This window comes from Lissotriton vulgaris, chromosome 1_1 (genome assembly GCF_964263255.1).
Source record: "Lissotriton vulgaris chromosome 1_1, aLisVul1.2, whole genome shotgun sequence".
NCBI classification, from domain to species: Eukaryota; Metazoa; Chordata; class Amphibia; order Caudata; family Salamandridae; genus Lissotriton; species Lissotriton vulgaris.
The window spans coordinates 715,230,973-715,255,461 of NC_141685.1; the positions used below are offsets into that span (position 1 = coordinate 715,230,973).

Consider the following 24,489-nt stretch of genomic DNA (forward strand, 5'->3'; position numbering starts at 1 on the left):
GAGATGTCCAGGATGTGGTTCTTTTCGATGAACTCGGAGTTGGCGTTGATGGCCTCCTCGATGACCTATGCTGGGAAGGGGAGGAGTGAGATGGGTCTGAAGTTCTTGAGGTCGGTTGGGCCAGCGGATGGCTTCTTCAGCAGTGGTTTGATCTCAGCGTGTTTCAGGTCATTGGGGAAGGTGGGGGTTTCGATGGAGCTGTTGGTGGTGTGGCGAAGCCCTGGAGCGATGGAGGTGGCTGCTCTTTGAATAATGTGATCTGGACATGGTTCCGATGGGGCTGGAGTGGATGCTCTTCGTGGTCTTGAGTGAGTCGTCTGCAGTAAGTGGAGTCTAGGTGAGCAGTGTCTTTTGGGATGTGGCGAGGTTGCGTGCAGTGGTGACTGGCTCTGTGGCAGGGTCTTGGGTGTCGAAGCGGTCGTAGATTTGCCTGATCTTGTGGTGGAAGAAGGTGCTGAGTTTGTTGCAAAGTATAACCACAATGGGGTAACCCTGTGTCACTTAGAACCTGGTACCTACATGAGAAGCTACAATGGTTCTGTCGGGCAAGATCAATTGCTTTACAAGTAATAAATAAATCATAGAATAGCACGCATATTCAATGCTGTTGGAACACAAAAACACTGCCAAGTAAATGCTTGCTAAAGTATTACTTTATGTAAATTAGAGCGTTCACATATATTTACAAGGCTGTCAATATTAAATGAAATAGTGGAGTGACATATATTGTGGTGACAGTGGTGCAGTGCGGATCATATATACAGGGAGAAATTATGTACAGGTTACCAAGGGAAATAAAGCTAAAGGTGGTCAGAACAAAGAAGAGGACAATATCTCTGGTGAATAGCAAATTTGCTTATTGTTTTGAAACCAAGAGACTTGATAGAGCTGAAGCATATATTATCGTTGACGTTTCGACCCTGACAAGAGCTTTATTGAGCAAGTGTCATGGCGGGTCTTCTTCAGTACACAGGAAAAGAATGACAGCCCAACATAGTGGTGGATTCCCTTAGGCGTCCCTCGTTGAATGAAGGCTGCCAGTAGGTCTGCACATGTCAGGAAAGCTCTAGAATACATATACGCTTTGTTCATTACTGATTTGGACACAATGTTAACACACAATAAATATAGTCTAAAATCCCTATACCAGGGTTCTAGCATCTTTCTAAGCACTGCTTGATCATAACTTGATGTTTAAGGCTTACTCCCCTTAACTATTTTTCATCCGTGTTTTAATCTAAGATTTGATATTGTTTGTTAGTTGATTCTCACCTAAGCTCGGGCCATAGGGCTGCATTACTTTTACCTATTAATCCCGGTCAACCATTTCAAGATCACCCTTAGTACGATTCTGTACATCAGCGGTACAGAACCCTCAACAATTGTTACCTTACCCGAGGCACACAACGCCTTGCTTTAGGTACCATTAGATTACTAGAAATATTATTCACAATTCGTACCTATTTGGCTTCTCATGTAATATCTTATTCACTTTCAGATTTGCAAACCATTCCAAACTTCTTCCCTGTGATAAGCTGCTTGTTCCATACAAAGAGTAGCAACATTGCTCTGATTTCTAGTTTATCTCTATTTGCACTTGGTGAGAAAGAGTAATGACGTCCTGCCTATGCTTACTCTTGGTTCTGTATGTGGTTACCCCTCTTACACAGTCACTCTGGTGTTGAATATTGAGACATCTCTGATTTGCGCGATTTTTCCCCTCAAACGATTTGTAAACTCACTTTGGTAGCCGTTTCCCCCTTTCGAACTAATCTCTACCATTCACCGCTTGTTCGGTTTGTTTTTTGTTTTCATTACTTTACAACACATGCACTCTAGAAATAATACATCACGCCCTCCCCCTGCCTCCTCATTCATCCACAAAACTGTGTTTATTGCAAGACGTGCACATATTTTACAGGCCTTGAAAAAATCTGAAATAAAACAGTTTTATGCTGTATTTACTGCTTCTAAAGAAACCTTAGACTTGAACTGTTGATATCATATTTTATATCAGTACTTTGAAAATGTACCTCTTTGGGGTGCTTCAGACCATTTCTGACATTTCCGTTTACCGCATGATACTTAACATTTGTGCAAACCCATTTGAAAAACGGCTTCACCCTCCCTGTAAATATATCAATTCAATTCAATTCAAAATTTCTATATTCGACTGAAAGTAAAATCAGTCATAAAAGTACAGAGAAAAAAGGTAACACATATGTAATCAGTTCATCAATTAAAAAGTTAGATATAAAACAGTGGATTGCGATGTAGCCTATCACAGCTCATGCAAGAGCGACAGTACAATTCATCAAGATACTTATTAACCTTCCTTACTTTTCCTAAATCTCAGGGCTGTCTTTAAAAAATTGAATACGTATAAAGTGCTTTCACAGTGCAGCATTTTAAGATAAATTAGTGCGGGCCTTATTTGCACGAAATTCAGTTTTTTAAGGAGAGGTTTTAAAAACATTTTTCGAGGTAAGGTGTAATAGGAGCATATAAATAAAAAGTGCGCCAGATCTTGTGGAGACTTATTGTCGCAGCCGCAAGCTGGCAGCACTTGTCCCCTATGGGCTCCATTGGGCACGGCTAGCATCAGATGAAAAAGGTCAAAACGAAATCTAAATATATCATACTCTTGTATGAAAATGTTTTCTGTTTATAAAGTGGTGAACACCATGGTGAAGTGGTAATCGGTCAGTGACTTTGGGACTTATTTCTCTTTAATTGCCCAGTTCAGGAATCTTTAAATATACATTCTAGAATGTTTTATAAATCTTGGTCCCTAACGAGCTTACTCTTAATCTTTTAGTGTAGTAATGTGCAAAAGGTTTCATTTGCACTGCAGATTTCAATCCAGATCTGCAGATTATTGCAGGTGCCACTGGAATGAAGGAAGAACATTTTCCAAGTTAATTTCCGGTAGAGGGGGCGGGGTGTGTGTGTGTGTGTGTCTGTCTGTCCGTCAGTCATGAGATTATAGTATTTACATGGGCGTGTTGGATAGGTGCTTATTGCAAATCTTGTGAACACTAGAAATTTGGTATTACACAGGTATTCATTAGGACTCACAGTGCATCCCACAACCTGACTGTACACGTAGACTTACACCCCACAAAGGCACATATAAATATTTAAGGTGAAACATGTATTTGACACCCACTTCTTGTGGGGCTGTGCAAGAAGAGATTTACCATTAAAAAGTGTTTTCAGTATGAAGACAGAAAAGAGAAATATGAATTTGCCCTTGCACGTTCTCACAATTGCTAAGACTGTTCATTTTGAGCTTTGTGAAATATCTATATGCTCTGTTAGCTACAGATGCCATAGCTTGCCTGAGACTGTTGCTATTGCTGTGAAAATAGGCATACATGGATGCTTTAGCGCTGTTTTGCTTTTTATGTGTGAATCAGCCCTTTTCTTCAAGCTTCTATCCTGATGTCATTACGTAGGTATGACTTGCTCTTTCTTATCCCCACCAACTCACTGTGACAGCCTGAGGCAGATTCTATGCATGTGCTGCAATAAATTAATGTTCGAGGCATGTGGGCTGCTAAATTCATATCTTAGCATTAGATCGCCACCTAGTGTTGGGTACGGATGATCGCACATTGTTGTCCTGGAAGAGTCTTCGAAGTATCCTGAGATGGGTGGCTCCTCCCCTGGACTACAGTGCGCATGGGCATCGGCTCCATCCCCAGATTGTTTTTTTCCGCCATTGGGTTCGGATGCGGTCTCGACGTCTCTCCGTCGGAACCGAAAAAACATCATTTCTAAAGGCCAAAAGGCTTTGGGTTCTTTACGTCGGTATTGTTTGCGTACGGTCTCGAGTTCTTCCGTCTCTCGGAGCCGGAATCAGCGGAGTTTTTCCAACTCTTTGGACATCGAGGCCTTCTCATCGCGACTCGACACCAAGTTCCCAACATGGAGCGGAGTCCGTTTAAGCTGTGTCCGCTCTGTGGGTCCAAATACCCACATATAGACGTGCACCCGGTCTGTAATAAATGCCTTTCGCCAGACCATGACGAAGGAAGTTGCAGGGCCTGTGCGAGTTTCAGGTCGAAGAAGACTCTCACGATTCGGCGCGCGGTGCGCCTGGTGGCCAAGCAGACGGCCCCGGATCCAGAAAACATCTTCGACGACCAAGAAGAGGAGGACCAGAGCCATCATCTTCAAATCTCCCCGCCTGAGACGGAGGTCGAGGCTGATCCGGAATATGACGACGACGGGGTCGTGGATCAAGGCCTTGAATACGTCGACGAGGTAGGGGACGACAATATGGTTTATGGGGCCGCGGAAGATAGCTCAGGGGACGAGCTATGCCCCGAAGTTGACGAACATCAGGAAAGGGTCGCGGGATCGCCTGTCGGCCTTACCCAAGACCCTGTAGCGCAAGCCTCGGCCCCGCCTGCTGGCCCGGCCACGGACATACTTGCTGCGCCGAGGGAATCGAAACCGAAACTGAAAGAAGCGGTCTCGACTACACCTAAAATGGCCGACCCGAAACTGAAAGCGAAAGTTAAGGACTCAATCGTCCCTAAGATGGCGGTCGTTACAGCAAAGTCGAGTAAACCGGCAGCCTCATCGACTCCGTCGACCTCCGGTCCGCAGAAGTCGAAGAAACACGGCGATTCCACAGGGTCGAAATCGGCGCCGGAGGAGAGATCCTCTAAAAAGGGTGGCACGCACAAGACAAGCGCGCCGGCGCCGGCAAAGCCAGCCAAAGCAAGCGACGCAGCCCCGGCTCCAACAGGAACATCGGCGCATCGCTCCAAGGACTCGAGGTCGGCGCCGTCCATCCCTCCAAAAGACCAACGGAACGTCGCATCCGAAGACAAGGCCACCTCGTCGGTGCCAAAGACATCGGTCACCGACACATCTCTCGTTGCTCCTTCACTACAAAGAATTAGGGAGAAGGCTTTTTCTTCGTCGGCGCCAACGCCATCGACGCAAAAGGAGGCAGACGTCCCGGTCAAGCCCGCAAGTAAACTCCTCTTCCTTCTACCACCAAAAGTGGCGCCGAAGGCTTTTTCATCGAAATCGACGCCAAAGAAGTCGGAATCTTCTTCGGCAAGGGCATCTTCAGGTCATGTGCACGACCAAGAAGAGGATTCGGAGTGCTTCATAGATGCGGACACGGGGAAGTTAACCCTTTACAAAAGGAAAATCACTTCGCAGCCGGTGGAATCCTATGTCATCCCCCTAAAGAAGAAGAAGTACCAACATGACGCCTCAGGCCTCATGGAACCTATCCAGCCTCCTCCAAGAAGGAGCCCAACACCGTCTCCAGACCACTCTGAAAGTGAGGGCTATGCTGAAGATGAACAATATACATTCCCAGTCAATGAACCTGAGGCACAGCCAGATTCATATGATGTCATTGGGGACCAAGGCACCCAAGATATGGGACAAGACCCACAGACTTTCGGTACACGTGCATCCCCTACAGAGGATTCTGCAGGTTTTCATGCACTCATTGAGAGGGCAGCTGCTAACCATGATGTGGACATGCATGCTGACCCAGTGGAGGAAGACTTTCTGTTCGACACTTTTTCGGTTTCGGAAAAAACTGTCAAGACACTGCCCATGCTTAAAGGGGTCCTCAAGCATGCGGCGGACATCTTTAAGGAACCTACCAGGGCAAGGGTGGTCAACCCACGTATTGAAAAAAAGTACAGACCAGCGCCTGCGGACCCTGCGTACATTCGAGGACAGTTGCCGCTTGACTCCCTGGTGGTCGCAAACGCAAGAAAAAGGGCCAACTCCCAATCAACGGGTGAAGCTCCTCCCCCGGATAAGGAGTCCAAAGTGCTAGAGGCAGGAGGCAAAAGAGTGGCTGCGCAGGCTGCCAATTTCTGGCGTATTGCAAATACACAGGCACTACTGGCACGTTATGATAGATCTCATTACGACACACTAGAGCAGATTGTCGAACACCTGCCTCCACAGTTTCAAGAGGGCACCAAAATGATTATTCGAGAAGGACAACTGATTTCCAACGCGGCCATAAAGTGTGCACTTGATGTCGCGGACACGGCCGCTAGGGCCATTAATACCAGTGTGATGCTCAGAAGACAGGCGTGGCTCCGCATATCGGGGTTCAAACCTGACATTCAAACAACCATACTTAATCAACCAGTCAATCCGGAGAGACTGTTTGGTCCAGATGTTGACACCACCCTGGAAAAAATTAAAAAAGATACTGAAACTGCTAAATCTATGGGGGCCCTGCAATCACAGCAGTTTCGTGGCAATAATTTTCGTCGCTCAGGTGCCCGTGGAATCACCAGAGGACAGATGGGTCACCAATCACAGTTCCCTAGAGGTGGAGCACAATCCTCGTACCCCAAACAAAACAAGAGGGGCTACAGGGGAAACAGCAACAAGGGACGCGGCAAAGGAGGCAACAATTCACGCTCCTCTGCCCCAAGCAGCCAGTGACTCGCTGTCACTGCCCCCCGACCACTTAACACCCGTCGGGGGGAGAATACAGCAGTTCCTGCCCGTCTGGATCAACATCACCACAGACAGGTGGGTGCGACAGCTCATCCAGTACGGTTATTGTCTAGAGTTAAAATCCACTCCACCCAACATTCCGCCAAGGCAAAGACCTATGTCCGCAGAGCACTTGCACTTATTGCAGCAGGAAGTGTTGGTGATGCTGCAAAAAGGGGCAATCGAGCTCGTGCCAGTGGGAGAGGAGGGCACAGGGGTATATTCCCTGTACTTCCTCATTCCAAAGAAGGACGGATCTCTCAGACCAATTCTGGATCTCCGTCCCCTCAATCTGTACATACTGTCAGAGCATTTCCATATGCTTACACTGCAACAGATTCTTCCTATGTTAAACAAAGGAGACTTCTTAGCAACCTTAGATCTCAAGGATGCTTATTTCCACATTCCGCTACATCCGTCCCACAGGAAGTACCTCAGGTTCACTATCCAGGGCACGCATTATCAGTTCAAAGTCCTACCCTTCGGAGTCACAACTGCCCCAAGGGTGTTTACCAAGTGTCTGGCGACAGTAGCAGCGCACCTCAGGAGGCAGAACATCCATGTCTACCCCTACCTCGACGACTGGCTCGTTCAAGCCAGGTCGGAACAGCAGTGCGCCGCGGACATGTCAACTACCATTCACCTCCTTCACGACCTAGGTTTCTCGCTAAATTACCCAAAGTCACACCTTCAGCCGGCACATGTCCGACAGTTTCTGGGTGCGACAATCAATACCCTGACGGCCAAGGCGCAACCAAACCAGGTCAGGATAGACGGCATGCAGTCTTTAATCCACAAGTTCAGGCCGGGACACTCACTTCCAGCAAGAGTGTTCATGCAGTTGATAGGCATGATGGCCTCCTGCATCTTCATAGTCCCTCACGCACGGTTGCATATGCGCCCGCTCCAGGAGTGTTTAGCAAATCAGTGGACACAGGCTCAGGGACAATTAACAGACCTAGTGTTGGTTACCAGTCGGGCATACACCTCTCTGCATTGGTGGACTCCACACAACCTTTGCAAGGGCCGACTGTTCCAGGAGCCAGTGCCACAGGTTATCCTGACAACGGACGCATCCCTCCAGGGATGGGGAGCTCATCTGCTCACTTACACGGTGCAGGGGCTATGGACGACGCAGCAACAGAAGATGCACATCAACTATCTAGAACTGATGGCGATCTTCATGGCACTCAAGTCCTTCATTGTACATCTGTGCAACAAGGTGGTGTTAGTCCGGACGGACAACATGACCGCGATGTACTACATCCAAAAACAGGGGGGCACCCACTCGCCACAGCTGTCTCACCTGGCTCAGAGCATGTGGAAGTGGGCCATTCAGAGGAACATCTTCCTCATGGCAGAACACCTCCCAGGGAAGGACAATCAGATGGCGGATCTGCTCAGCAGATACAGCCATCAAATGCACGAGTGGGAGATACATCCATCGGTACTCCAGCCGTACTTCCAAAGGTGGGGTCGTCCAGACATAGATCTGTTCGCCACAAGGGAAAACGCAAAATGCCAAAGCTTCGCCGCCAGGTTCCCACACCCCCAATCGCAGGGCAATGCGATATGGATGAACTGGTCAGGCAAATTTGCTTACGCTTTTCCCCCGACACCTCTGATACCACTGGTGGCGAGAAAACTAAGGCAACACTCGATGACACTCATCCTAGTTGCTCCAACGTGGGCGCGCCAGGCCTGGTACACCACGTTCCTCGAACTCTCAGTGGTGCCGCATCAAAGACTGCGCCTCACGCCCAGACTTCTGACGCAGAACCATGGAGAAATTCAGCATCCAGATCCGCAACAGCTCAACCTAGCGATCTGGCTCCTGAAATCTTAGAGTTTGGATACCTCAACCTACCTCCTGAATGCATGAACATCATCAAGGAGGCGAGGAAGCCCTCAACACGAGCATGCTATGCCGCAAAATGGAAGCGTTTTGTCATTTACTGTGCGGACAATGACATAAACCCGCTAGATGCATCTATCCCTAACATCATTTGCTATCTGTTACACCTTTATAAGTGCAAACTAGCGTTCACTTCTATTCGAATACATCTATCCGCCATCGCAGCTTACCTTCAAAATAGGCAGCATCTCTCGGTCTTCAGGGTGCCTGCCATTAAAGCGTTTCTTGAAGGTCTGAAGCGAGTCATTCCCCCAAGAACACCGCCAGCTCCGGTTTGGAACCTCAATGTGGTCCTCACCAGACTGATGGGACCACCATTTGAGCCACTGCACTCGTGTGAACTGCAATTCCTAACGTGGAAAGTTGCTTTCCTAATTGCTATTACGTCACTAAGGCGTGTTAGTGAGCTGCAAGCACTCACAATACAAGAGCCTTTCATTCAAATTCATCCAAATAGGGTAGTGCTACGTACTAACCCCAAATTCCTTCCAAAGGTGGTGTCACACTTTCATCTCAACCAAACTATCGATTTGCCAGCATTCTTCCAGAACCCACAAACAGTGGCGGAAAGAATGCTCCATACGTTAGACGTGCGGAGGGCACTGATGTACTACATAGACAGGACACAACACTTTAGGAAGACGAAACAACTCTTTGTTGCCTTCTCACCACAACACAAAGGCAACCCGATCTCCAAAGCTGGAATAGCCAGATGGATTGTTAAGTGCATTCAAATCTGTTATCAAAAGCCAAGCGCACTTTAACAATACCCCCAAAGGCACACTCCACACGCAAGTTGGGGGCATCCATGGCTTTCCTAGGTAACATTCCTCTAGAGGACATTTGCAGAGCAGCCACGTGGATTACACCACATACCTTTACAAAACATTACTGTGTTGATGTACATTCCAAACAGCAAGCGGCTGTAGGACAGGCTGTTCTCAAAACACTTTTTCAGGTTTCTGCAGCTGGCACAGGCAACCGCCGCTAATGGAGGGACTGCTATGTATTCTATGCTAAGATATGAATTTAGCAGCCCACATGCCTCGAACTGAATATGCTACTTACCAGTATGCATCTGTTCTTGGCATGTAGGGCTGCTAACATTCATATCGCCCACCCTCCTCCCCGGTGCCTGTCGCAGCTGCAGATATACTATTGTACTCAATCATTAGCATGGACATCCTTTACACTTTTCACTCCATCCTCTGCCACAATGGCGAAAAACAATCTGGGGATGGAGCCGATGCCCATGCGCACTGTAGTCCAGGGGAGGAGCCACCCATCTCAGGATACTTCGAAGACTCTTCCAGGACAACAATGTGCGATCATCCGGACCCAACACTAGGTGGCGATCTAATGCTAAGATATGAATGTTAGCAGCCCTACATGCCAAGAACAGATGCATACTGGTAAGTAGCATATTCAACATATAAATCAAATTAAAAAAGGCAGTGATAAGCCTGTTTTGTAATGCTACTATTAAGTGTTCTTATTATGAACAATTGCAACTTACTACATGATGGCGTAACTGCAGAAAAGCTCCACTTTGACCTGACCTTTCCCCCACAACAAATGAACAGAATGGACATTGACTTGCGCAAATAGCATACATATCTTAAACCATCAAAACACACTACACACATTAACATTGGTGCACAATAGATATGTAGCATTTCACCAGATTTGTTGATAATCTTTTTAGCTAAAGTAATGCTTCGTTTGCTTCCATCAATATTGCTATTTCTACATTAGCACGGTATTATGATTATTAAGATGTTAAGTGAGAAAAGCTTTTGGAATTAATTAACACATTTAATGTGCTATAATATAGTACATTAGGCACATCCAACCTCTACATCCAGTCTCTGTGCTTTCTGTAAATTTTAGAAATGTGTATGAACAATTGTTATTTTTATTTCAGTTATGTTTTCTTGTTGACACTTTTTTAATGAATCTTTTGTGTTCTCTTTTCTAGCTACGGATGTTAGTTAATACTTGCATTAATCCAGACCCGGAAAAGCGGCCAGATATAACCTATGTATATGAAATAGCAAAACGTATGCATGCGGTGACGGCAAGCAACTAAACAGATAATGAAGAGAAACAACTATCCAAATATATATATATTTTTAAAAACATTACTTGATCAGAGATATACCGAAGTGTGCTTAATCTTTAACCTGTTTTCATACACACTTCCTTGTCCACAGTCAAAATGGTACAGCAGTCATCCTGATAGAAAAGTAAAAGTGTGGTTCGTACAGAAGTTGAAAGTAATGTCTCCTTATTGTTCTGAAGTTTGACTGAATACTTTCTTTCCCGTACTGAGACCTCGCTATTGTAGCTTGCTGCAGTTTTGCACATTATACTGTCTTGAATGATAGACTCCTTATGAACTAGATGTCTGAACACATGACTCCGTTATTTATGGACAATCGAGATTGGCACACGTATATACGTTTTTTTTTTACTCCAATATATTTACTTTATTGATAGTTTTTACAATTTTTTCTTCTGAAGAAAAAAATAGAATTTATTAAATTGGTTCATTCTTAAAATGGCGCTATTCTCAAACTTAAAAATAGTTTAGTTTTTACACAGTAGATTCATACAGACTACATTTAGGTTAAGGTGGGAATAAATTAACATAAAAATAAGTTGGCATGCTAAAACTTAAGTATGTATTTTAATTCTGATCAAATTGTCTTTTAATTCAAATACATATTTCACCTATGCAAAGGATCTCATATTTCTCCTTTTGGCCTGTATTCAGATGTGTATTCTTTGTCTATATTTTTATTGCTTTAGTATACTGTAAGAAAAGTGCCTTGTGTAAAATTAATGTTTAATCTGTCCTGTTCAGAATGCTGTGTGTGTGGATATGTTTGATTGCACTCAATATTTTTGAAGGTTTTAGCAAAACCTTTTAGTCTAATTTTTATTTTCTTATCTAGATTGGAAGATGTTTTGCTCCTTTAACCAAAAAACGTGGGCACTTTCTTTTTAGTGCCTTATGATATGCACCCTGTAACATATTTTCTCCAGAGTTGTGTATAAATATATATATAAATATAAAATGTTCTGCCAGTTGGACTCCAGTATTTGTGCATAATCTTTGTTCTGTACCCACAATTTCAATGCAGATTTAAATATTCATTGTAGGGTCCCTCTAACCGGGAGGTGGACGATGATGGATGGGGAAAACACACTTTTAATGTTATTGCAAAAAATTGAACCAGAATAGCTTTAATTGTCATAGTTTATGTAGTCTCTAACACAAATATAATGATTTCAATGAAATTGAATCGTCATGGACTTCCCTTCCCAGCTTTTCTTCCTTGCTTTACAAAGGAACTTTTGATAACCACAAAGTGAAATGTTTCTGAGTGCTTTGTGGCTACTTGATGTGACAATATTATTCATCAGAAAGTTGTAATGTACTTCCGAGGACATTCTGGATATCAAAAACTGGTGCTTTCGGAGTTCTTAATATGTTTGCACATACTAACTGAAGTGACTGAAGACAGTCTTGATGAACTGTCTTCCATGTAGTGTGCCATTAAGTCCCCAAAAGAAAATAATTGCATCAACTAATTACGTATTCACATGTAAAGGAATTTGCATAGTAATTCTGCGCGGAGATATCGTCTGAAATTTGTTCAGTGTGATATGCGAGTGACATTTTTCCTTTTCCCTGACACATTTTTTTTCAGGAAGGCGATGAAAAAACTAAAGTAGAAAAGAGTCATAAAAACTGATGAAACCAGAAATTTAAAATATCCCTATTGGTTTAATGAACCTTTCTCGTGTATGATTATTTTCATGGATGAACTTGTGCATGTAAGCCAAGTCAAATTTCCCATTCTGCACTAGGCTGTATTCAGGACATCTTAATCGGAAAGTATAGGCACAATGCAATAAAGATTCTGTAGCTTAAAGGATTATATTTTTATTGAGTTAAATCATGTGTGCCTAGCTCACTATTAATTTAAAGCATTTTTTAAAAATAAATATAACTATGTATTCAATAAAAGTATGTTTGTTTTAAAAAAATTATGAATTATATTTTTTGATAGGCCTCATTGGCGAGAAACAATATACCTTCTGGTTGGGACTGATGTTAAGTCTCTTATATTTTTATGTATGAGTTTGGTGCATGGCGCAGTTTATTGTAAAATACACTTGGACAATTGTAAGTTTTGTATAATTTCATTTGTAATGTGCAGTGAGGTACATAAGCTCTGTTGCTAGAAATAGTGATACATTTGATACAGTAGTTGTCCTATTTTTCTTTAGTACAATGTTTTTGCGAAAACAATGCAGAGATAAAGATTATTTTTCTTTGTGACAATGTAATTCAACACAGATGTACTCACCTTCGCCTGTTTATCTTTACCAAGGGCTTTGTTGGATGCGATGCAAGGGACTTCTGGGATGGGCAGGTTTAGCACTCTTCAGTCTCGTAAGCCATCTAGCTCTCTCATTCACGTTAAAGATCACAATATCAGAGAAATTATGCATTCAACACTGGTATTTTATGACCACCGCTTCCTTTTTTTCAATAATGGAGGATCATATACATTGCATATATCGTTAAGATCCAGATGCGGATTACATTTTATTAAGATGACAGCATACATAATTACATCTGTTATGAGGTTTACTTGCATTTAACTGTTTTTCCAAATTAAAAATGTCGAGAGACTCATGGGACCATACATAGGGAGAGGTCTGGCTAAACACTGCTCTTCTAGGTACATTCAATATGTTGTCTTGAAATCAACATGACTACGTTAACAAATAAATTATGCACATGCCTATTATATTCCATCAAAACTAATTCTGTTTTGTAGTTTATTTTAGCTCCTTTGGCAACCACATTTTTAGCTAGTAATTTTTCCCAATATGGTGTAAGTACCTAACATGCTGCAAACCTAAGTACCCTATTTTTTGTTGTTAGTTACATCTATGTCAGTACTTATCTTTGGGAATATGTCACTTGCTCAACGTAGGGGGTGCAATATAAAAATCAAAACTTTTCCGATGGTGCTGTAAGCAATATTTAGCTATTTTAGAAGCCCTCATGCTCACACCAGTAGACTCTATGATTGTTTCTAGAGACCTTTGTTGCCATTGAGACATTTATAGTGCCCAGAGATTTAATTGATCCTATCCATGTTCCACTAAATAAGTCTAATACTCTGCCACCATTTATATGTCATAGTTTGCAGGGCTGTGCAGGTCGTGGCTAATTGCCCATGTGAAATATCCTTTTTTATTGTTTATTAGTGCTCTGACCTGTAAATCACGTAAACATTTCTAGGCACTTCAATTTGGTCTCTAAACTCCCCTGAGGGTTGTGTAACCATGATGTTTTGCTACTCAAAAGTGTTCGAATATGATCTCCCAAACATTTTTCTGGAGTGATGTTTGGGTTCAAAGAACTGAAACAAATGTAGATTTGGTGATAACTTCTAATATTGCCTTTATGAAGATTGTGTTAGGTGTTTGTGCCTTGTTCTTGTTTAGTGAGTCTTCTGCACAATGCAGCCCCATAGTAAAAACGTAAACTTGATATAGCCCACTCACCTCTGTTTACCGGCAGTTTAGGAAACCTCCTTCTCCTTCATGGTTTTTGATGTACCCATATAAAAGCAGTTATTAGTGTTTCCAGTTGTTTGCAAAATGAAGTGGGAGATGTATTTGAAGGACGTACAATGGGTATAATATCTTAGAAATTATCATTTTAATAATGTTAATTATCCCCAGCACAGAGATGGGAAATCCTTATCACTTGTTAAGCATTTGAGGAATCGCTCAGTGGACTTGTTTATAGTTCGCTTCACAGAGTTCATCATATGAGTAGGGGAGTTTAACTCCCAAGATTTCACATATGGGCCACTGTGTATGTTTCGTTCTAGTTAGTTTGTAGTTCCTATACACGTGCGCTCTGTTTTACCCCAGTGAGCTTGTATCCTGCTGATGTACCAAAGTGAGCTAATCTTTCTTGGCCCACCAATAAATCTTGTTTAGGGTTTGGGGTAAGCAGCAGAACATCATCTGCATATGCAGATTTTTTTTAATTTCTAATTAAATGAGTCTTATTGGGTCTTTATGGGGTTTCCTTCAGCACTTTAATGAATGGTTGCATTTGTAATGCTTAGAGACAGGTTGGCAGGCTTTTACTGACACACTACTAGGCACCTTGACAAAACTAGGAACGTGCCAACCAGCAAACTGACAAATAGCAAGGAGACACAGACTGGCTAAAGGAAGCTCTGCCATTCTCCACCAACATCAAGCAAGTTAAACCACAGTGCACTTCTGAACACCCCGCCCCCGCCAGATAGTCAAAACATATGAAACCTTTCGCCAAATGCAATGCCTCCTCCACTACTCTTACCCGACGCTCAGTGAACTCAGTTGCCTTCTGTGCAGATACTGGCATGCTATGCAGGACTTTTTTTTGTCCCAATTTGTCTTGGGGTTCCAAAAATGCCCTTGGAGTGCTTTAACCACCTGAAGATTTGATGGGCGCAGTTGAGCAGGTCATTCAGGACAGTCTGTGACACAGGACATTGTGAAGCACGTCATTCACTTGGGCTTGGACACTCTCGGCTGCTTCGGTTGGATAGACGGAAACAGTGTGGTTCTTCTGCGCCATGCTGCCAATCATTCAACGGGGTTGTCGAGCAACGTCCAACAGTAGCCAATAGATATTCCTTGCGATGGCACCCGTCTCTGTTGCCTCTGCCTTCGAGCATTTCAAGTACAGCAAGGCAACAGTGTGCTCCCTTGGACAAGCACAGCGATTGAGGAGTTTCCCAACAATGTAGCCCCTTGCAAAAAAGTTTTTCAGCAAAGAAATAGTCAGGCCTTGCCTTAGCAGCGACAAGCCTCTGAACCCTTTCAGGGTCAGAAGAAGGGTAACGGCCGCCAGCATCCAGGCGCCCAGAGATAGCAATCTATTCAAACCGCTACCCCACCCTGTAGCTGCCACAAACCCACTTTAATTTATTCTCAGTGGCAAATTACTTAGCACTGAGAGCGTTCCGCCCATCCATCACGGAAGAAAAGATCCAGGTAATCACAGACAACCCTACTACTGCCATGTGGTAGTGTAACAAACAAGGCGGAATGGAGTTGTGAGATTGTGTCAGGGGGCGTTGCGCCTTTAGAAGTGGCTGAATAATAAAGGCATCTTCATAGTCCCAACATGAGGAATCTGCTGTTAGAATAATCACCAGAAAGACTTTTATAGAAGTAACTTGTTCATCTGCACAGAGCAGTGATTTTATTGTCTACTCAGAACGCTCATCTTTTTTATGAATCCCACAATACAGGCGTGGTATACTTCCATGAGGGTGTAGAGGTCAGCCATCCCAGATTTCCTTTAACCAGTTGTTGCAAAGTCATCCTGTGACCGGAACACCCTCCAACTTTCTGTTGACTGGTACTGGTAGTAACTGACTCTGACTTACCCTGGACTCTGCCCAACCAGGTCCAGGGCCAGTGCTATACTGAAAGACACTTGGAATACAATGAAAACACCTACATACACTAGGGTACACTTTGGGTTGGGGTTCCCCTGTGATTGGCATGGCCTACCCTATAAGGCCCGAGTACATAATAGTGCAGGGAGATGGAAACTACCTCTCAGTTCCTGGTATCTAATAGGGCATGGAAGTTTAGAGGCCAGCAGCCCTTTTCTGCACTTGCATGTGAGCACTGCTGAATCTGAGGTCAGTTTAAAAGTAGCTCTGTGTTGCAGGACTGCTTATACAAAGTAAATTGTGCCCAAACTCGACTTTGGTATTTGGGGCACTAAAAAATTGATAATCTACAATGTTTGCACATATTAGGTACCCCCACGGTTTCCCCTAGATGTCCCAGGGGTGGGGGAGGGTCAGGTATCTATGAGGTGGACCCTTATAAAAATGAGTTGTATATGCCCTTGGTTAAGGGAAATTGCACATTTCACTCCCCCCATTGTGATAAAGTGCTGCACAGACTCGACTTTGGTGCTAGGACCTCTGTGGAGTGAGGCTCTGCAATACTTCTGCATATTCAGAACCCTTAAAGTCTCCGCTAGGTATACCAGGGGTTGGGGTCCTGTAGATATAGGCAGAGTACTTATAAAATATGTTATTATAATCCCTGGTGGTGGAAAAATTGCCCAAGTCATTTTACCCATTGCAAATCCCCTGCCACATAGGTTAACATGCAAAAAAGACAATTCATGGACAGAATGCAGAACAATGTCATACATTCACCCCAGTACATAGATCTGGGCCTAAATCCATTGTTTGTTTGCTCCCCATGCCATTCCAGTTTGGACCCAGCCATATGCAAATCAGTCTTGACCCTGCGCCCAATGGGAACAGTCCAGCCCGAACTGCCAGACCAGGTCCTCCCTGGACTGGAAACAAGCATCCTAGGACCAGTTTCGGGCTTTCAACCCTCATCAGCCAGGATAGCTTGAGTCCAGTGGGATGGAGAGCACAGACCCACGTCTAGGCATACCCGTCCCACTCGGGGTAACAATTGCAAAAAGAACAATTGATGGACAGAATGCAGAACAATGTCATATATTCACCCCAGTACATAGATCTGGGCCAAAATCCATCGTTTTTTTGCTCACCATGCCATTCCTGTTTGGACCCAGCCATATGCAAATCAGTCTTGACCCTGCACCCAATGGACACAGTCCAGCCCGAACTGCCAGGCCAGGTCCTCCCTGGACCTGGACCTTTGGGTGGTACCCTGCAGCCCATTGGACAGTAGTGACCTCCTGCTTGACCCAGAGACGTAATAAGGATCTGAGAACGGTAGAGCCCCTCAGACATGCTGCTTGAAACCTAAGAAAGCAAGACCGGCCATGCCAAGAAGTTTGATGTGCATTTCCAAAGGCCTGCACTCTGAAGATTGCACATTCTGCACCTTCTGAAACTGCAGCCTGTGGATTACCTTGCTGAAAAAGGATCAAAGAGTGGACTCCCTGCAAGCTACAGGTTAACAAAGCTCACCCGGAACATCACCGCCAAGGATCCTCAACCTGGAGAACTACCAGTGGATTTGTAAGGGTTTTGTCTAAGTGGATTGTGGGAACTGAAGTCCTCAACTTTCACGGACCATCTTGGAGATTCCAGACCCTTGGAGTGAGTTTGAGACACTTTGGGACCCTTTGGGGAACTTCAGGAAGAAGTTCCAGGAGTTTAGAGAACATTGGAGCAACTTTGGAAAAACGCTCCATAAGGTGACCAACTCAACCTGGCCAGCCAAGCCACCTGCCTTGAACCGCGAGCCAGCCTACCGTCCAGGTTCGTCCCGCTGAAAAGCTCCATAGGGCCTACTTCCAGAGTTTGACCGGAGTAGGCGAAATCCGAGGCCGGCGAACCTTCACCAAATCCAACCTGGTGAAGATCATCGAGGAACCCCGCGAGAAAAAGCTCTAGAAAAGTTTCTAAGTCCAAAGGTAATAGATAATTTTCTCGACTGCTTAACATACTCCCATCTCAAGGCAGAGGATCAGGAGGCGCTTTCAGACCTCATCACTAGACACAAAATATGGGCTGCCATTAAAGGTCTATCGCGTAATAAGGCTTCGGGTCTTGACGGCCTGCCGGTAGAATTCTTCGATTCTTACTCATATGCCCTCATTCCTAAATTAGAGGACTTATACAAGACAGCCTTAGACTTGGGCCACCCACCACATTCCACCATGCAGGCGCTAGTCATTTCACTCCCCAAACCGGGACGAGACGGCACTGATTTATCTTGTTTTGCAGCATGAATCTTTCTGGATTCACTATGCTGTGCATATTCCGCGGTCTTGTGGTTGAGTCCTGATTCGTAGTCTTTTCTTTGTTTTTTTTTTTTGTTTTTTTTTGTAGCCCCTGTGGGCGTCTGCGTCACACCTCTTCAGGTGCATTTCCGGTGACGTCGGCATGCTTCCTGCGGAAGCTCCCACTCTTGGGCGCCATCTTCAGATTCTTTTTTCCGCGGTCGGGTCTGGATCGTTCCCGTTGGGCTCCAGACATTTTTGGAGAAAGTGCTGAAAAGATTGGAAGTTGGAGAAGATATTGGAAGAAGAAGACTAAAGAAGACTCCACAGAACACTGACGAAGAGAAAAGAAGGTGAAAACCTCGAGAACTTCGACGATCGTCGACGTCCACGCGGTCAGGGAGGCCTGAACGCACGAGGATGGACAACATGCCGTTCAAGTTCTGCCCGAACTGCAGACACAAGTACGCGCAGAAAGACCAGCACCCGGTTTGCAACCTTTGCCTGCCGGTAGAACACAGAAGCGAGCACTGCAACGCCTGCTCCGTCTTCGCCCAGAAGACCCTTCGTGTGAGGAAGAAGCAGAGGGTAGCACACGCCACCCTCTAAGGAAAATCCCCGACGCCATCGCTGTACGAGCTGGGGATGTCCTCGGAGGAAGAGGACAACGCTGCCGCCGAAGACGACAGCTACACGGTCGTAGAGACCGATTACAAGAAGACACCTGATAAGGTAGGAGACTCGACGTCCCACAAGAACACGAGAGACTCTGAATCTCGAAAGTACGAGGCCAAGAGCCCGAAGGCGCCGACGCAGCGACATCTGCAGTCCGCGACCACAAACAGGCCCAGCGGATCCTCGGAGGAGTCCCTGGCGCCGAGAGCTGTTGATCAGCAGAAACCGTCGAAGATCGTCGCCGAAAGGGACCGATCGACGTCGAGGGAGAAGGACCCTAAGGCCTCGGCGCCATCCAAGGACCCGAAAGCCAGTTCGACGTCCAAGCCATCGACGCCGAGAATCTCGCCGCCGAGCCAGGCGACGAAGAGAGGGGCCGAACGTTCCGAAGCCGAAAACGCGGCCGAGATGGAAAGGAAAAAACGTCGGCTAGAAGCCGAAATGGCAAGCCTCTTGCAGCGGAGAAAGGATTTCGACGCCGAGATGAGTGCCTTCAAAATCCCACACAAGACCAAGCACGTCGTGCTAGATCTGGTCGAAGAGGAAGAAGAACATGTCGACGACCATGTGCCTAGCGACGAGATGGTCGACGACCAGGAAGGTGAAGAGAATCCCTACGAGGATTACAGCTATGAGGAGGAAGAGGGCAGTAGGTTGGACGCCGAGTCGGCCACCTCTGACCCACACGAGGAGGATTACCTAGACGTCGACACCGAGAGCCCGGAAGAGGCGGTCGACTCATACCCCTGGAGGCCCTCGCCGCCGGACGACATCGGGGCATACAACTCGGCAATGCAATCTGCCGCAGCTGCATTCAAGCTAAAGCTCAACGAGGAAAAGCAGAAAGCAGACTTCCTGCTAGAGACCTTGCTCCCAACACAAACAAGAAGCCAGTTCCTTCCAATGCTCGAGAGCGTCCTGGCTCAGGGAAAGGAAGCATTCAAGGAGCCCGCAACATGCAAGGCGGTAACTCCCAGAACAGAGAAAAAGTACAAACACTCCTCAAAGGACCCGGCCTACATTCGGGGCGAGGTCTCCGCTGACTCCATTATCACGGTCACAGCTAGGAAGAGGGCGAGCGTATCCACTACCTCTGGCCCACCACCGGATAAGGAGAGCAAGAGGATGGATCTGGTGGGGAGAAGGATCGAGTGGAATGCCGCGACCCACTGGCGCATGGCTAATTCCAACGCCCTGTTAAACAGGCACATGTACCAGATCATTGAGGGGCTGGGGCAGTTGGTGAAGGACCTACCCCAGGATGCCAGGCAGAAGGCCGAAAAATTGATCGAAGAAGGGAAAAACGCTGCAAATTCTTGCCTTAAGACGGCCCTGGACGGAGCAGACACCGCCAGCAGGCTCATGATGATGGGTGTCACGGAAAGGAGACACGCCTGGCTCAGGATCTCAGGGTTCAAACCCGAGGTACAACACAGTATCCTGAACACACCGTTCAACGGCGAGACGCTTTTCGGAGCAACAGTTGACGAGAAACTAAGCCAACTCAAAAAAGATAACGAGACGGCAAGGTCCATGGGGGCATTGCAGTTCAGAGGCAACAGAAGAGGCACCCCGGCACGGAGGCCCGGCGGGAGAGGTGGAAACCAGCCAGGTACATCGCACCAGGCCTTCCAGCAAACGCACCAGGCGGACTCGCAGGCTCAGCAGGGTCACCAGAAGCAGTCCTGGCAGCCTTGACGGCCTGCCGGTAGAATTCTTCGATTCTTACTCATATGCCCTTATTCCTAAATTAGAGGACTTATACAAGACAGCCTTAGACTTGGGCCACCCACCACATTCCACCATGCAGGCGCTAGTCATTTCACTCCCCAAACCGGGACGAGACGGCACTGATTTATCTTGTTACCAACCCTTATCTCTACAGGCAACAGAATACGAGATACTAAGCAAGATCCTAGCTAACCAACTCTTGCCACACTTAAATACCGTAATACATAAAGACCAATGTCCCTAAATATCAGACGCCTATACCACATTATGCTGGCTACCCAGAGGTTTATGTCAATGCCGGCTGTGTAGCGTTATACCTACGCCGAGCTTTCGACTCCGCTACATGGGTATACATGTTCACAGCCCTATATCGCTTCGGTCTTCCTCCTGAACATCTTAACTGGGTGCATTTATTTTATACTGGCTCCACTGCTAGAGCCTGCATGGGCAGTCATATTTCACGGGAATGTACTGTACACAGAGGCCCACGACAGGGATGTCCCCTTTCCCCTCTTTTATTTGTTCTTGCCATAGAGACACTAGCAATAGCATTGAGGCAGGCTGCCGATCACTTGGGGATACCTATAGGAGGTACGACACACCTAGTATCCATATACGCAACTGACATAATCATTTACCTGCGAGACCTCTCTGCCTGATCGGAGTCCCTTCTCACCATCTTTTCTCAATTTGAATGCATCTCTGGCCTCGCTATTAATGAAGGGAAATCGAACGCCTTCTATCTCCTTGACGGACCCCATCCAAACTTACTCCAATTTGATAAATACAACCTACCAGTAGCTCACCATACGTTTAAGTATCTAGGAATCCAAATATATAGAGCGCAAGCAGAACTCAATGGCAATCTGTCAAGAGCAATAAATGCAATACGCTCGAGTGTATCCTTTTAGACATCCCTGCCATTGTCACTGATGGGGCAGGTTGCCATCTCTAAAATGGTGGTACTCCCCCGACTCCTATACTTTTTTGCAAACTTACCTTTAGTCATTCCTCTGTCCACCTTTCACACACTTGATACACTACTACTAGAGCTTATTTGGGGATTTGGTCGCCGCAGGGTGAGCCTCAAGAAACTTCAGCTGAATCTCACAAGGGTGGACATGGGGTACCCGACTTCAGAGCTTACTACTATGCATGCCAGCTTCAATGGTCGTCTTATTGGATGACAGGTAGGAACTTGCAGGAAATAGGTTACACAACCCAAGACCTAGAGCGAGGATCTCTACACTCTAATGTTGCCAAAAGTAAAAATCCCCTTAATTGCTCCACCGCTCCTGAAGGCAGCACTTCACTGGAAGAAGGCTCTGCTATACATAGTGGGTACGATCCTGTATGCTAGTTATATCCCACTATTGGGACTGCCGACTACTAGTGGCAGACTCACAAAAGCTCGGCTACATGCTTGGTCAAAAGCTGGTGTGGATGAGGTCAGGTCATTGTTTGGTGATGGAGCCCTTCTTGATCATGATACCTTTGTACAGACTACTGGTGTGCCGGATCGACTTTACCTAACTCATGCAGGCGTATCTCATTATGTTCGGCAGACATGGTCCCCTCAGCGACATGAGCCTCCACAACACAAATTGGTCCGATCCTTATACTATATGGGTGAGAGCAGCCATTTAATTAAATGGCTCTATGTGGCTATTCGGGCACAGGCCGCCATCCCTCTCAATGATCTCAGTACTAAGTGGTCTGATGCTGGGTTAACTGATAAAGCATGGGCAAGTATCCTAGAGCACCCCAAGCGAGTATCCCGCAACGCCAAATTTTAATTCATACAATGCATGGTACTACACAGGTCCTATTTAAGGATGTACTGTTTGTTAATGGGGTTGTTTGGTAATATATCACATATTATGCTAATCATTCTTTTATCACAATGTATGTAATTCTGTTATCATTGATACACGAAATGCTTTAATTTTTACTCCTGCTTATGTAAGCGGATCTCTGAATGCATTTTGATAACATTTGTGAACGATAAGAAAATAGAAAATTTCCACAATGTACTAGATATGACAACTCGCACTCGATATGTGGTGCTTAATAAATTTTGTTTAAAAGAAAAAGTCTGAAGGTAAAAACTGTGACCGAGATCTACCCCAACTGGTAGCAAAGCAGGGCTTCATTGCGGTCGGCTGAAACTTTGACTTTGACCCCGTCTATCGTAACCAGATATCCTGATAAGGCGCTATAGGTTTCTAAATGCTAGAAATTGCTATATCTTTGGAAATTCATATCTCCGGTTCCCTACATTAGATGTTTGTCATTTTGGTGTCTAAAAGATACAAATATTTCCTATTTTTATAAAGTAGTGTTGGATGTGTATAATGCATTGTGTCCTAATTATTTACTGAATTGGTGTTTTGAAATGATTCACATACCTGTCTTTGAATTCAGCCTGCCTGCTCGCAGTTAAGCTACCAAGGGTTGAGCATAGAAATAATTTTTTAAGACCTAGTCTGAGACCTATACTCTGTTAGTGGCTTTATAGCCAGTGGCAGATATACTTTTGCCCCTACTAATAATCAATTTTATGGTCGAAATAATGGCGCAATCGGGGTGAATATCTCGTATATTTCAGATGGTATTGCATTTGTGCCAAGGCTTTGCCTAATGGTGCTGTCTTAATGGCTGCAGCGAGCTCTTGCAATGTAATAAAAACTTGAATTGGAATTGAAAGAATTGAGTTGAAAGACTAGGTAAATTCCAAGACTTTTAGAACATCTTGTTGCCAGTCTGTTGAATCATGGAACTAATATGCTGAGATGCTCAGAGGTGTTCTTAAAATCACTGCAATTGTTCAATTATACCAACAAGGTTTGTAATCATATCGTCTTGGGCAATTTCAAATTTAATGATTCTCTGAGCTGTAGTCTGTACTAGAGCATCCCAACTTATCTTGATGTTCCGTTTGGAGTCCGATTGATTTCTTAGTCTGCTGATATGGATTTGATTAATTAAACTTATAATGACCGATTGTACTTGCAGTATCTCTTGCCATACTGCTAATTGTTGATTTTCTATGTTTGTAGCAAGTTGTACATGTTTCTACCCTAAATTAGCCAGTTTATCCGTGAGTTAGTTTTCATGTGCTTGTCATTGTCTGTGTGTGAATTAAATACTCCTGAGTGCATCTCTGCATAGTTGCTTTCAGATTGTCCCATCTTTGTAGGTCAGGAGTGCATGTACTCCCTTACCTTTATGACTGGTTGTTGAAGGCAAGCTTACTGCTGTCAAGTAACAAGCCTCTGGCAGATGACCATCTCTCTAGCGTCTTCTACCAGGGTTCTCCATCAGCAAGCTGAAATGCCACCTTCAACTCTGTAGAGAATTTCTTACAGCAGCTGATACAGACCCAGTAGCGTCCAAAGCCTTTGCGCCCTATATACAGAGTCTAGGATATTAAGGACTTCATCCTGATGTGGTGGGCTGGGTCCTGTCTTCTAGCCCGGACTGTTCTGAGGCTTCTTAGCCTTCTGGCCTGATGTATTCTGCAGTTGGCAAATACAGTAGAACCTCTGCTTCGAGGCGATGCAGTAGAACATTTTCTTCTGGGTGATTTGGGATGTCTTGTGGTGGATGAAAGATTACAATTTGACCCCATTCAGAACTCACAGTGGTGACAGATATGTTGACTCTAAACTGGGTGGGAGAGGAGGCCCTGGATGACATGAAGCCTCTGCTCTCTGCTGGAGCAGAGGGACAACATCAATGTTCTGGAGCTGTGTGTCATCTTGTAGGCTCTCAAGGTCTTCCTTTCTTAAAGGTCAGTGTTGGGCACGTTCTTAATGACAATAGGACTGCCATGTTGGCAGGGGGCAGGGCCATGTGCTGTGCCAAGAAGTGCTGAGAC

At 45.2% G+C, this 24,489-nt stretch overlaps 1 protein-coding gene across 5 annotated transcripts in view; it reads left to right on the top strand.

The window, feature by feature from the left end:
* The window catches only part of NEK7 (NIMA related kinase 7), a 313,090-nt gene extending 300,618 nt beyond the window's left edge, over window positions 1-12,472 (top strand). For all 5 annotated transcript variants that reach the window (XM_086954906.1, XM_086954898.1, XM_086954922.1 and 2 more), the window contains one exon: window positions 10,395-12,472. In XM_086954906.1, the coding sequence (XP_086811032.1) occupies window positions 10,395-10,505 (111 nt within the window). In that variant the 3' untranslated portion in view covers window positions 10,506-12,472. The remainder of the gene's footprint in view (window positions 1-10,394) is intronic.
* Window positions 12,473-24,489: the final 12,017 nt, after the last annotated feature.